A 15,140-nucleotide genomic window follows, 5' to 3' on the forward strand; every position below is an offset into this window, starting at 1 on the left:
TCATTCTGAAGAGAGCATTTACGTGGAAAACCATCAGTATTTAATGCATGTAGCGAAATTTGTTCTTGGCTATAGCTTTGGACTTGTGTATCTGACTGTTTTGATACCACCCTGATTATCAACTTACAGTTTTCTAGTCCAGATATGTGGCAGTACCAGGGTGTGGGTGTAGTTACTGCAACATACAATGAGAGTAAATAACCTCCAAACAATCTTTATTCAAGATTCAGCCGGACAATTAAGCTGCAAGTTCCCAAGAACTGTGAATTTGGGGCTAGGGTATAAATAGGGCTGTGGAAGAACTTTGTAAAAATTGGGAATAATTTTATGCTTGGGTCAGGAATTCTGCAAATTCATTTTGAAATATCTTGGCAAAAAAATTTGAATGGATCCAGCATAGCTTTATCAAGAGTTGAATATGATAGAAAATGGTATGACCTGATCTATTGGAATTCTGTCTAATATGAAGTAATAGAGGGGCATAGGCTAGGTTCTTAGTGAGCTAGTAATCGATGTGTCTCTAACACCGATTATGGGTATTGACTTATTTGACATTTTACTTCTGGGGACAAATGCCAGATAAACAGGCAGGATTTCTATATCTCCCCCTCATTTCTCCAGGATTTCAGTGGCTTTCCCAGTTGGAGAGTAGTGCTGGGCCTAAACTGCAATAGTCGCAGGCTAATGGCAGGCTTGTAAATGAGGTAGGAAGATGTGTTTCTGGGGCTTTGTCTCCTGGGCACCTCCAGGCCTGTGAGAGCCTCTGGTAAAAGGGTTAGGACCTGCCAGGAGGTGGGCTGGCATGGGAGTGGGGTGGTTGCGGGAGGGTGGTGCTGAACACGGTTAATGATCAAGAAAAAATATTCTACTGGGCCTGAAATAGGAGCAGCTCACTGCGGGCTGGGAAATTCATGTGAGAGAGACTCTAAGCAGGAAGCAGCTTCATGGAATAAAAGGATTGTTTCTCATCCATCATCTTATGCAATTCAAATGACAATGAATAGGTAGAGGTTTGGTCCACCCTGATACTGTCTTAAGCCACTGAAATATAGACTTGAATGTAGTTGAGATCTATGTTGACTTCTGAATTTCTTAATGATGTGTTTGTTTTATAGATGTTAAAATGGGAAGCCTGACATTGACCAACCTCAGCGAGGCGCTATCTGGATTATATACTTGCAAATCTGAAAATGAGATAGGAAATGCATCATGTTCAGTACAGTTGAATGTAATGATGCGTAAGTACAGCTATCCCTTGTTTAACACTCCTAATGTGTTCCTAAAAAGAACAGCTAATCACAACGTGCTAAATGAAATTCACTTTACCACAAGAAAATATGCAATAAGTGTGGGTTATGTCCCTGAACTATAATTCTTACATTAAAAACCAATTGGCTGCCTTGAACCTAAATGGCCTCAAAATCCTCCAACTCTTACTAGCTTATCTCTAACTTACTCTTTTTATTTACCTGCTGCTCACTGATTCCCAACTCCTGCTTCCAACTCCCAAACTCTCCCACTCACTGCTTTCTGTTGTAATATGCCTTTAAGGGATCACAGCATGACACCACTAGAAAGAATGGGCTGAATGGTCTGTTTCTGCACTGTAACTGTTCTATGGTTCTGGGAAGTGTGTCATGCGATCCAATTTTAGTTTCACTTTTGCTTTCAGCAGAGCACACAGCTCTGCTGCTGTCGTCTTCAAGTTTTCTATCTGTTCCTACTTGCCTCACCTTAATAAATGAACCCACAATGTTTTTACTCAATCCCTTATGAGTGATTGGTGCCTTTATATCATTACAACAACATGACACGGTGTGCAGCAGTGGTTCCTTCTAAACGACATAGTGCTCAGTCTGGCAGCAAGATTCAGTACAGATACGACATGGTGAACAGTCTTCGATTGTGTTACATGGCATACGATGACTCCCGACATCCTGGACAGACTGCAACGAAGCCACAGCATCAGAGAGCATGGAAACCACAGCATGGTGACTGCACAGAGAAGCTTTGAAGATATAGTGCTCAAATAAAGAGCTCGTACACAGACAAACCTCTCGTGGTGAGTAGGACAGCGCGTCGAGAGGACCAGCACCAGGTTAGCTCAGTCAGGAAAGGCGAGCGACCAGGATGTGGGTTGGATTGATCGCGAGCGAGGGAGAGTCAAACCAAACAAAAAAAGTCGTAACATTTGGACCAGGGAAGGTTGCGATTATAACGGGCGTGCTTTGGAAAAGCACGTGCAAGTGGCTACAGTGACACTCATTCCAGGTTCTATAGGAAAAGTAACGTCAAAGGGATATTGTCCAAATGCCCACAAAGTCCCCCTTTGAATTGGGATGCAGCTGACCTACTATGCAAATTCAAAATGTTGAAACAGTGTACAGAGCTATAGTTTCTTGATTTGGGTGCGTCTGAACCAGACAAGCAAGTCATAAAAATTCACCTAGCAATTGGGAATGAAGATCACAGGCTGAACACATCAGGATTAACAACAGAAGAGCCAAAGGATATGGACTACATTGGAAGGCCGGTTCAGAATCATGTTAAACTTTCATATTCATTGGGTAGCGTTCATGCTGTTTCGACAACAGCCTGCAGAATTCATGCTTTGTCAGCAGATGCAGAGGAGAGGGTACATACTGTGATTTTTCAAACACAGAGCTAGCAGAGAGAACTGTTGAGTTGGTGATCGCATCCAATCCCATGGAAGAATTCGAGAAAGATCTGCTAGACAAGCCCAAAACATATAGTGTCAAAGAACTATTCGAGGATGGACGCAAGTACGAAGTGATCCTTGTAGGTTAACAAATCTTACAGGTCCCAAGTACAACCCCAGTTGGTGACACACTCACTAGAACACCTAAATCTAGCAACACATGTGGAAGGTGTGGCCTTCTAAATGCACCAAGGAAATGTCCAGCTTTCCATTATTTCTGAAAAGCATGTGGCAGAAAGAGCCATTGGCAGCAGCAGTGCTCTAGAGGAAAGGCTGATGCAGCTACAAGGTGCAGTGCCCTGATCCAAACAGACCACACACAACGGGTACCTTCCAGCAATAAGAATGACCATCTGGTATCCGATCAGAAACATGTACACGATGTGATTGACAAACCAAAAATGATATGCACGACAAGATAAAGAGCAGTGGACACATATTTCACACAGTCAAGCTCATGGAAAACATAGACACTGCCACACCTTCAGAAGTGTTTGCCAAGATTAAAATTATCTGCCTTAATAAAGTTGCTAACTACTCTTTATTGGCCACAATAGGCACATGGGCAAGTCTTACCATACTACCCCTGCGAATTCTAAAAGACATGTATCCACGGATGTGGAGCATACTGCTGCGCAACTTTCAGCGTACAACGGTTCACTAATTCCTTGTGCAGGATCCATAGTCCTGGAGTGCAAGCACAATCAATCCTCCTGGGTGCTACAGATGTTCTACGTTGTGGAGACTAAAGGCTCAGCAATCGCAGGTCTACCAGCATGTCCTAATCTTGCACTAGTGACAATCCATGGAATCAGTCAGACCAGATACGGTAGGTCAACCTCAGAAACTATCCCTATCACCTCAGTTCACAACCTAATATCAGACAGAATGTTTAGGCAACATTGGCAGTTTCAAGGGAGAAGAGGTAAAGTGATCAACATTAGGCTTGCAGGAAAATGCAAGTCCATCAATTGATCGGGTACATTTACTCAAAGCAAATTCCAACAGCTACAAGAGGAAATGGAAAAAGATTCTGCACTACAGAAACTGTGGAAAGCCATTATTGAAGAATGATTCAATTCAGCATGTCCACGAACACTTGAGACCATTTTGGCCTTATCGGGATGAGCGAGACATCTCCCGGTAGGTAGGTCATCCTACCGGAATCTTTTCAACCTGATATCCTTCAGCAACTTCATCGCTCACACATGGGCATAGATTGGACGAGAAGACTTGTAAGAGAGAGAGTCTGTTGGCTGGGTATGAACAATGACATTGAAGTCATCGTCAAGAAGTCCGAGGCATGTCAAGAGCATATGCCAAGTCAGCACAAAGAACCATTGATTCCACATGAAGTTCCTACCCATCCATGGCCCAAAATTGCATCCAACCTCTTTCATGTCCATGGCACTGACTTAATCGTCATCGTTGACTGCTTTACCCCATTATTCGACAATTGCACAATATGTCAAGCAAAGCTGTCGCGCACACAAAGTGCTATCCTCAGTTTATTTGGTGTGCCTAGAGAGATCATTGTGGATAGCAATCCATAATTATTGGTAAGGCATCTCAGGATATGTGTGAAAAGTGGAACATTGATCACACTACCTCTTCTCCTCATTAACCTCAATCTAACGACCTAGCTGAACAAATGATTTTCATGGTGAAATTCCTAAATCTCAAATGTAGACAAACCAAGCAAGACCTACACATTGCAATGTTACATCTGAGAGTGACACCTTTAAGTACAACTATTCCATCACCAGCAGAGCTCAGGCTTGACAGACCAGTGCATACAAATTTACCTACTCTTACCCACTCTACTCTCAGAGACTAAAGAGCAACTTGTAAAACTACAAGAGAAAATGACTAACATGCATGATAAAAATGGGCATACAGAATTTCCAAGTTCACAGTTGGATCCCACAGAATGTACATGGCAACCAGCTAAAGTGACAAGGATTTGTTCTGAGCCAAGCTCCTATGAAGTCATTACACCCAAAAGTGCAACGGTGAGGCTTCACTGAGGGCAATCAGATCCATTCCAGATCCATTCAGATCCTCAACCATCGTACAGTCTTATGGCATCTAAGACAAGATCCTGAATGAAACCAGGGGCAATGTCAAAGAATGACAATCCCACAGATCAATGTCAGCAATTAAAGAAGCCTCCCAGACAAGGTTACCATTACAAGATCTGGGTGTACCAGGAGATAACCTTTACGCTTTAGAGACTCATAGATTCACCAGTTCTGTACACTTATGCAATGGTAACTAAACATTAACATGTATTGTAAATATACAACAAAGTTATACTTTGGAAGGGGGAAAAATATCTTTAAAAAGAAAAGGGGATATTGTAATATGTCTTTAAGGTGTTGCAACATGACATCACTAGAAAGGAAGTGGGATCCTCCCTAATTTATAAACCACACTAAAATGAAAACGTGATATTAGAATGTGCTTTAAACAGGGAGACCTGTACTGTCATGGAATGGGGTAGTAACTTTAGCCTGTATCATTATTCTGATCTTAGGCTAATGAGTGGTATTTATGTACATGAACATGTCACTTTTAGAAGCTAACAATAACAATAAATTTTTAATAAAAGGTGTAATTTCCTCTCAGCCCAGGGTGCCTTTCAAAGACAGACTGGGAAGTGTGAGGACATTGGAGTAGATTGCAAGCCATCACATGAGTGAAAGAGAAGGATTTTCCTGTGGACTTTGACACCCCAATGTTGAGATGCATTGGGTTTCCCTAGCCTGCACTTGCCGGCAGAGGGACCAGCACAGCAATATTCCTGGGGGTGGCCTGCTAATTGGCAACCGGCCCGGATCGTGTCTGCAGGGACGCGATGTACAAGCCTCTAGATAAAGGGGGAAAAAACGTGCCCAACATCGCCCTCATACTGATGGCCACCTTTGTGTGCGGCTGCATCAAGCGGTGCGTAGACCCTCAGTACGCAAACACCAAGTGTCACTACGTGCTGAGGTTCTACCTGTCCCCGGTGTTGCGAAGGATGGGTCTGGCCACGCTGCCGCGGAACGCTCCAAGTAGTTGGACCGTGCCGTACCACCTGTCCCTGGTGGAAAAATTTATGCAGAAAAACACCTTTGACCACAAGTCCATCAGGCAGTGGTCAGCACGTAACGTCCTAGAGGCCCTGAGGGATAAGGAGAGGGTGGACCCTGTGGGATGGTTCCCCGAGCAGACTGTCAAAGTCATTTGGCAGAATGCCTCATCGCCAGAACTTTCCAACAAGCACCAAGACGTAGCTTGGCTGGTGGTGAGAAAGGCCCTCCCCGTCAGATCCTTCCTACACGCCAGGAGTCTCACCCCCTCTGCACGATGCCCTCGAGGTGGCTGTGGTGGGGAAGAGACCGTTGTTCACCTCCTTGTGGATTGTGCCTTTGCAAAGAAAGTCTGGAGAGAGATGCAGTGGTTGCTGTCGAGGTTCATCCCGAGCAGTTCTGTGACACAGGACTCTGTGCTCTACGGGCTGTTCCCAGGGACACACACCGAGACAAACATCGACTGCAGCTGGAGGATCATCAACTCGGTGAAAGACGCGCTTTGGTCTGCCCGAAACTTGTTGGTCTTCCAGCACAAAGATTTGTCCCCGACCGATTGTTGCGGACTGGCACAATCCAAAGTCCAGGACTACGTGCTGAGGGACGCACTAAAGCTTGGGGCAGCTGCCGCAAAGGCGCAATGGGGAAGGGTCGCTGTCTAAGACCTTTCTACCACAGCGCACCGAGAGACTGGGAACTGTTTAGAGCCCCTCGGGCTGTACAGATCAAAATGAAAGGCTGTAAATGACTGTAATATTGTTTGTACTGATGCACCTGGTGATACATTTTGTAAAAGTTTAACCTGGATTGTACCCTTGTAATGTTGTTTTTGAAATGGTTTTGAATGTGATTGAAGATTTTTATGAATAAAGTATATTTTTACAAAAAAAAAAAAAAAAACCGGCCCCTGATATTGCTGGTTGCATTCAGAGGGCTGGCAGCTCTAGAATCCTGGCAGCCCCACTGCGTGAGAAGTGGGCACTGCTGGGGCAGATCAAAGAGACAGGTTTTAAAATTAAATTCCAGGGGGTCAAACATGGAGGCCCCTGTTGAAGGCCAATTGGGGCTGCAGGGATGACCTTCCCTTCCACAAGTGGCGGGGTGGCACTCCACCATCCCGCAACATGCCGGTGCACCAAAGAATTGACTCTAATTGGTTGTTAATTACTTAAATTGGCTGATGGCCTCTGTTTGGGACCTCTGCATCTGGCCTCATTGCTGGGACACGGGAATGCATTGGCGACCTGTCATGACGTGGCTCCCCACTATTTTTCTACCCTCCTGCCCCTGCTGCATCCCAGCCTACTGCCCTGTGGCTGGGAACATCCTGTCCAAAGGCTGATTGTGCAGAGACTACTGGGGATGTCTGGTGATGTACTGCCCCTGTCGTTCGCCCCACCTCACCTCAGTTTGAGTGGTGTAGCATGGGGACCTGAATCATACAATTCCTACCAGCATGGGGAATCTGAAGAAGCTAAGCATTCATACAATGGCCCCAGCATTTACAATTACCAGGCTTCTATCGCTCGAAGAATTCATGATTACTTACTTAATTTTAAATAAATGACTCATTATTCGATTTTCAATATGCTCCAGACTAATTCTCTTGGTTTTCTGATTTGAATACAGTCAAAAAGGAATAATCCATCTTTAATATGTCTCTCTTTCCACAGCAAGTAATGCTGGGATCATTGCCGGAGCCATTATTGGAGTGTTCTTAGGAATGTGTTTGATTATTGCTATCGCCATTTACTTCTGCAGGCTTCAAAAGAAGAGAGCGGCAGAAAAGGAACAATATCTAGCTAATGAGATAAAGTAAGTCATTATGAATAACCAAGAGGCTCATCTGGGCCTAGGACAAATATTTTTTAAAAAGCTGCCTTCCTCCATTAGTTAGCGGCACATACAAGAGGCCTCACGAGAGTTAACAATTTAATGTGGGCAATAAAAGGAAAGATAGTAATGTTTAGACAATTAAAATTTCAATTGTTGAGTATTTCAGTTTTAACATGTAACCTTGTACTGAGAATTTCTGCATAAGGATACACGTTGTAACCTGGTGGATGCATTTGCTGTCCCTGCAGTCATGGATTATCCCATTCATTCATTCATGCGCACCCAGAGTATTTTACTCGAAGATTGCAGGCACCTTTAACCCAGTGAATGATTTGTTGCTGCCAATGCCCTGGTTAGAGTAGAATGTTCACAAAAGATTTACACCACATTCTACAGGAAGTAGAGCCTGACTTTTACAAGGGTCGTGGGGAGACCGACGTCAGAGCAAAAAGTGGGTCCCGAGCCTTCACCTGCTGGCAGCAAGAGCACCTCAGCAATCTTACCACAGGCGGCCTTCTAATTGGTTGCCTGCAGGCCCACCATCCAATTAAGAGTGGCAGGCGGGCTCCCCATGCTGCCTGCCCAATCAGAGGGCTGGCAGCTCTGAAGCCTGAGCAGCACCACTGGGGAGAGATGATTGTGGCTGAGGCAGGCAGGAGGTCCCAGGAGCTGGGCCAGGTAAGATTAAAAATTCGGGGAGCCGAGGGCCGGAGAGGAATCCCCTCGCTGGACCATTGAGCCTGGCTTTCAGTGTTGCGGAGAAATGGTGATGGCACCATAAAGTGGCTCCTAACCTTGATTTAAGGCTGTTGGCCACCTGCCACCTTGGAGCCCCGCCGCATCCGGTAAGATACACTGGCGACTGGACCGCATCACTGAGCCGACCTGAAGTGGTTCCCCATGATTATACCGGCACCCCTGCCTCCCGCCCACCTCCCAGAGGCCAGTAAAATTCTGGACCAGGATTCTAACTCATATGACGACACCAACTCATTTCATTTTGGCTGCATCACCTCTACTGATGCCCACCCAGGGTGGTCTTCTGACACTGAAGGAAATGATGCTGGCTTCAGTCTAAGCTGAATATGTCACCTATGCCCAACAGCCAAAGTGCAACACAAGTTGATTTGAATTGAAGCTGTACTATTGTGGGTGGGCCTGCTTTGCTCAGTTAGATTCACATTTTGACTCACTCATTCGCCCTGAGGAAGTGGACATTTTTTTTCATAGGACGCTGCTGTGTGCAATCCTGGAAACATTCATCAGCACATTAAAAAGGATGTTCTTTTTGATCATTGTAAAAAATTATTTCTCTTTGCCACATATAAAAATATTGAAAATGGGGGAAAAGAAAGGTTGTTTAGCTGATAGTCAAGCAGCATCCAATTGGGTAATGAGTCTTGCTTTCCAAAAGCATAGGAAGGCAGTGCGTCACAAGGATAGATGTGTTGGCCTACCAATGGCTGGGGTATGGAGGATAGTGATGTGATGAAACCTCCAGGAATACATTTTATCACAGTTGGCAAATGTAGCTACATAGAACAATGCAGGGATCAATGTCCCACTGCTCCTCACCTCAGTGAAATGTCCTACCAAATTAGTTTATTGTTTAAAAAAGATTTTGGTGTAGCTTATTGTTGAGTGTGTTGTGTGATGTGTATGCGTGTGTCTGTTGTGTATATGGGTGTGTATTGTGTATATGGGTATGTGTGTGTGTGTGCATGTTCATCAAAGTGAAAGACCAAGCAATTAGGAAAAAAAGACCAAGACTTTCCAATTTTAGGCAGCCAGAATCAGTTTCAAGCATTTCCATGGCACACAGAGCAGGATCAGATGTGGAGCAAATTCCTACACTTTGCTTTATAACAATGTGGTTTACACGAATTGCAGAAGAATGCCTTCAGCTATACTAGTATGAAATTGTCATTTACCACAACAGCCATTGTTGCAGCCTCTTGAGAGTGGAATTGCCAAATTTGGGGTGGTTTACGGTGCAAATCCCATCCAAAATAACACTTCACAAGGGGTACTTACAGTCAGCAGAGAGACAAAGCTTTCACGAATTCAGAATGGACAGAAGTAGAACCCAAGGCCAGGAAATCAAAAAGTGGTTTTTCAGCATGGCATGATAAATGGAGTGTATTAATGGTCATGATGATATCAAATGAATTGAATTGAAGTGAATGGTCATATCTGTGGAGGGAATGTATGCTTAAACTGCAACAAACAAAATCCTCTGATTATAAAATGAAACTTTTCTTTCATCACAGGGAGGATGCACAAGCACCAATAGGAAATACATGGGCTAAGACTGCGAGTTCTGATATAATCTCTAAAAATGGCACACTGTCATCAATGAACAGCACCATGCATGCCTACAAGCCATATCCTAGGAAGCCACCATCAGACACTGCTTCAACCATCACTGCAATGGGTGTCAACAGCACTGGAAGTTACAAACGCCCAAGCAATGCCCAAAAATCGGTGGGTAACACTCCGACAAGAAGCTCACCTGGGCAATCAGTGCCAACTTATGCATCATTAGTTAACACTCACCACTCTGGTCCTTCCCCTAAGTGGCAGAATGGAGTTCAGGCACAGGCACCTAGTCAGGCACCCACATTGTCCTCCATGTCATCATCTAACCTTGCTAGAATGGGGGCTGTGCCAGTCATGGTGCCAGCCCAGAACCAAGCAGGATCACTGGTGTAGGAGCAACTCATCATTAACCAGTTTGCATAAAAATGCTGCAATAACTTTGATGACCAAAGAACAAGGCTTCAGATGAGAGCCATTTATGGTGAAAAGTTACAAATATAGCGTTCGGTATGAACTGTGTCCTGAAGTCCTGCCATTGCATCCTGTAAGTTGTTCAACAAGAAACTTGAGAGAACTTGAAATGAGAAATTTTGCCCAAATGCTGGATGGATGAATAGGTAGCCATTTCTATTCTAGTGTTTCACTTGTAACTCAAACAATACAAATGCTTGACACTAAACCTTTTATAGCAATGGTTCTAACTAATCCCAATTTATCCCAGCTCTATGCTTGTAATCTCTATAGCCTCTCTGTCAAAATATAGCACATTTTGAAGAAAATAAATCTGCAGTTTTAGCTAGCCTGTACAAACTGGTAATAGCTTATTATATTCATTAGTCCCCAGTGAAGAGAATCCAGACCAGTTTAATTCGGGAGAAATGTGACTGCTGATTTATATTACAATCTATCTTTTTCTTCTTGTTAATTCTCTTTTTCTCCCTTATGATTGTCTTTCTCTATTCTACTTTCTTTTCTGTCATTGGATGTGGGCATCACTGGCAAGGCCAGCATTTGCTGCCCATCCCTAATTACCCTTGCATGGCTTGCTGTGCCATTCCAGAGGGCAGTTAAGAGTCAACGACATTGCCTGTGGATTTGGAGTCAGATGTATGTCTGACCGGGTAAGGATGACAGATTTCCTTCCCTAAAGGGGATTAGTGAACCAGATGGATTTTCACAACAATCGATAGTTTCATGGTCACTATTGCTGAGATTAGTTTTACATTACAGATTTATTAATTAAATATAAATTTCATCAGCAGCACTATTTACACCCATGTCCTCAGACCATTAGTCTGGGTCTCTGGACTACTAGTCCAGTGACATTACCACTATGCCACTGTCTCCTCTTCAGATTCATACAATCAATCCCCAATGAGACAAAAAACCAGGTGATCAGCTTCTCTCAACCTCTTGCCAGTGTCACTTCTGCTCTTGGGTGGAGAAAGTAGCCAACCTTTGGCTTGAAAGTCCTTGAGTATAGAATATTAAGGGGTGATTTCGAAATGATTCAATAAGGTGTATACAGAGAAACCATTTCCTTTGATGGGGGAATCAGGAACCAGGGGATATACTCTTAACATTAGAGCTAAGCCATTCAGGAGGTAATGAAAATCTGGAACTCCACCCCCAAAAGGCTGTGGATCTTGGGGAACCATTGGACTCAGTTCAATAGATGTCTGTTCGGTAATGGTGTCAAGGCCTAAGGTGGGAACATGGAGTTGAGGTACAGATCAGTTAGATCATGGCTGAATGGTGGAGCAATCTTGAGGGGCTGAATGGCCTGCTCCTGTCCCAATGTTTGATAGTTATCTGTCTGTGATGAGCAGTGTTCCTAGATTACTCCCAACAGAGGTAAATGTGAATTTGTGGAACCGACAGACTCTGCTTTCCTCTTTCTACAGTTTCTACCAGAGCTTCTCTGTCTATAGTTCTTTTTGAATGCATTTGCCATCTTGTTGCACTGACCGTAGCATTTCTCCTCCTTCCTTCCTTGTTATCCTTTTATCTTTTTGTAACTTTGTGAAGTCTCTCAGTGACCATTAAGGCAGTATCCTCCTGTCACTGTGGAGAAGGACGAAAATAAATAATGGAATCAGTGAAACTCCATCAGGAATGCCCAAAAATAACTTTTTCCTAAAAAAAAAAGAAACTGAAAAATAGCTGGGAGAGTCTTCAAAGTTGCAGCACTGGTGAAATGGAGTTGTTAACATTTATTTATATGGCTGATAATGTAGTATAAAAACTAAAGCTAACCTCACCACAGATGGAGTAAAAGCATTTCAATAAGTGAAAGAAGCCAATGCAGGAATTAATCACAAACACGTTATCCAGAGACTGTTTATGTTAAAATAATGGAGATGATTCTTTATAAATTGTGAGCTCTCTTGCTCATGTTTTGTAACAGGGCAGTACCCAAACATATTCTAATATAAAAGAGGTATCAAAAGATATGCTGAATGTGAGAGCACAGGATATGCTCAGATGACGATGGTTCTTCAGTCCATTTGATATTCTCCTTTCAGAACATTGACTCTACTATCTTTCCATCACAGTTTTCGGCTGTTTCTGAACTGAGTTCAGCTTCCTGGCCCTAACCACTTGTCCGAGCGACAATGATCTCCCTGTTGCTCATACTTTTTGTAATGGAACACTTTATGCAGCTGCAGGAAAGATCTCAGAAAAGCCTTGTACAAATGCTTCCTGTTGTCTGTCCTGAAACTAAATAATTTTCATAATATTTTCCTGGTTTATTGTAAAGTAGGTTTATGAGGGTAAGCAGTTGGGTTTGTCTGTGAGTGATTTGGAGTCAAGTAGACTGCAAGGTTTAACTCATCAAAAGAAGCTAGGTGCTTGATATGCTAATGAGTAAACATGGATGCTGGCTTAGCATGTAAGGTGTGAAGGGAATCTGCATTTTTAGATAGATGAAGGGAGATTTGGGTTTCAAAGTGATTTTAACCTGTTCACAAATAGCCAGACAAGCAAGGCTAAGGAATGTGTTTATTTTTTCTAAAGGTTACTGACAATAAATAGTAGCAACATGAAAGTTTTTATGTTATGAGGGAGATACAGTTTCAAAGACATGAAGCAATAGAATTTACATATTAAAAAAGAGAGAAACATATATAAAGGAGAATGAGGCCATGTATCAGGAGAAGGCATTGTGGGATCTAACAGAAGTGTGTGAACTATGCCCTGTGTGTAATGAAGCCTCCAGTATTTGTGCATAAGCCTGCTGTCTACTGAAACTGAAGCTGGAGAAAGCCATTTGGAATTCCACTGTCCATTGCGTCAATTTGCTGGAACTATTTAAAATCTAAAATCTATTTTTGGACCGTTGCCTTAAAGGGAGTGTAACTGGGAGTCAGGTTAGTTAGGAATTTTAGGAGTTATTATAGTAGTAATTTGTAGTTTTCATTTAATTTTGTTCATGGGATGTAGGCATCGCTGGCTAGGCCAGCACTTATTGCCCATCCTTAATTGCCCTTGTTCAGAGTGCATTTAAGAATCAACCACATTGCTGTTGGCCTGGAGTCACATGTAGACCAGGTATGGGCGGCAGTTTTCCTTCGATAAAGGACATTAGAGGACTAGGTGGGTTTTTATGATAATCGGCAATGGTTTCATGGTCATCGTCAGAATCCCAGATTGTTTTATTTTTAGTGAATTCAAATTTCACCAACTGCCATGGTTGGATTCAAACTCAGGTCCCCAGAGCATTACCCTGTGCCTCTGGAATACTAGTCCAGTGACATTACCACTATGCCACCGCCTCCTCCATCTATGTGCTTGAAATCTTTTCTTTTGCTAATAAATATTTTAATTTAATTTAAAAAAAGTCTCTAAGAGCCTTGGTGGACTTATTACTTCTGAATTCAGTGCACACATTTTGAAATAAATACAAATTGCAAAACCGTTGTGATAGCACGATCAAGTTTCCCTCGTGGATTTGGTCCACCTGGCATATGTCGTCTGCCACGCCATTGCATTGTCTGGCTGCTTTTCATTTCCTCCTTTGAAGTGGACAGTTCATTTTGACAGATTCTAGGAAGGGCATATCTGATAGGGACAATGTTTGCGACTGATAAATAATTAAATGAATAATTGAGCCAGCTGAATCGGCCAACATAGTGCCACTCTTTTTATACTGAAGCCATCAGACATATTGGTTTTAACCAGTTGATTAATTTATATGTCTAAATTTTCATATTCAAATTATGTCCTGAAAATGTTACAGCCCTTTCAGCGCCCCACCTGCAGGCAGCCTCCGACAAGTTGATTGGTAGCTGGAGAAGGCTGTCAGAAGAATTTGACATTTTAGCGTAAAGCAGGATAAAGCCATTTCCGAATGAATGGTGCAAGATGACCCATCAGTGTGTGATTTGAGAGGAAGGATATTGCTAATGGATTAACATGGCTACTCCTCAGTCAGATATGACCATGAACATGTGGCAGCTGTTGCGCAGTTACAAACCCTATGGAAACGTTCAAGTGCATAAACTGTGCGCTTGCTGTTACTAGAGAAAGCAGGTAAAGCTCTTGGAAACATCATTGATCATTCTGTCCTTCCTTCAGGAAGACTTCCAGGAGAGAGAGCCTTAATTTTAACAGGAACACTGCCATAATGGTGCAGCATTGCCTCTTATCTTCCAGTATATAGACAGTTTCCATTTTAGTTGCTATTAAGAAACTCCTTGCATCCTAATGGCCGTCCTCATTAATAAGGATTTGTGCCCCAGCTGAAGAACCAACCTCAGCTTAAAATGGTTATACTTTAATGTCTGGGAATTTTGGTTATGTTACAAAACTCATTTTACAACTCTGTCTTACAGAGTATCTTTATTGCCTTCAAAAAGACATCTTCTGGCCTGTATCAAAATGAACCTTCTCATGGGTAGGATCCTGGACAGGCTGCACTAAGAGTACTGTTGTGATATGGGAAAAAGAAATTCACGCAGCAAACCATTTATGTCTGGAATGCACTCCCTGAGAGTTTGGTGGAGGCAGGTTCAATCGAAGCATTCAAATCAGAATTAGACTCTTATCTGGAACGGAAGAATGTGCAGGGATACAGGGAGGAGGTAAGAGAATGTCGCTAAGGGAATTGCTCATTTGGAGAGCCGGTGCAGTCATGATGGGTTGAATGACCTCCTGCACTGTAACAGTTCTGCGATTCTGTGATTTGTCCA

At 43.1% G+C, this 15,140-nt stretch overlaps 1 protein-coding gene across 3 annotated transcripts in view; it reads left to right on the forward strand.

The window, feature by feature from the left end:
- LOC144669183 (endothelial cell-selective adhesion molecule-like) overlaps positions 1–13,789 on the forward strand; it is a 146,854-nt gene extending 133,065 nt beyond the window's left edge. For all 3 annotated transcript variants that reach the window (XM_078531587.1, XM_078531584.1, XM_078531586.1), the window contains exons 5-7: positions 1,116–1,238; positions 7,467–7,608; positions 9,900–13,789. In XM_078531587.1, coding sequence (XP_078387713.1) covers positions 1,116–1,238; positions 7,467–7,608; positions 9,900–10,341 — 707 coding nt within the window. In that variant the 3' untranslated portion in view covers positions 10,342–13,789. The remainder of the gene's footprint in view (positions 1–1,115; positions 1,239–7,466; positions 7,609–9,899) is intronic.
- Positions 13,790–15,140: the final 1,351 nt, after the last annotated feature.

This window comes from Cetorhinus maximus, chromosome 2, assembly GCF_964194155.1.
Source record: "Cetorhinus maximus chromosome 2, sCetMax3.hap1.1, whole genome shotgun sequence".
In the NCBI taxonomy this organism is placed as follows: Eukaryota; Metazoa; Chordata; class Chondrichthyes; order Lamniformes; family Cetorhinidae; genus Cetorhinus; species Cetorhinus maximus.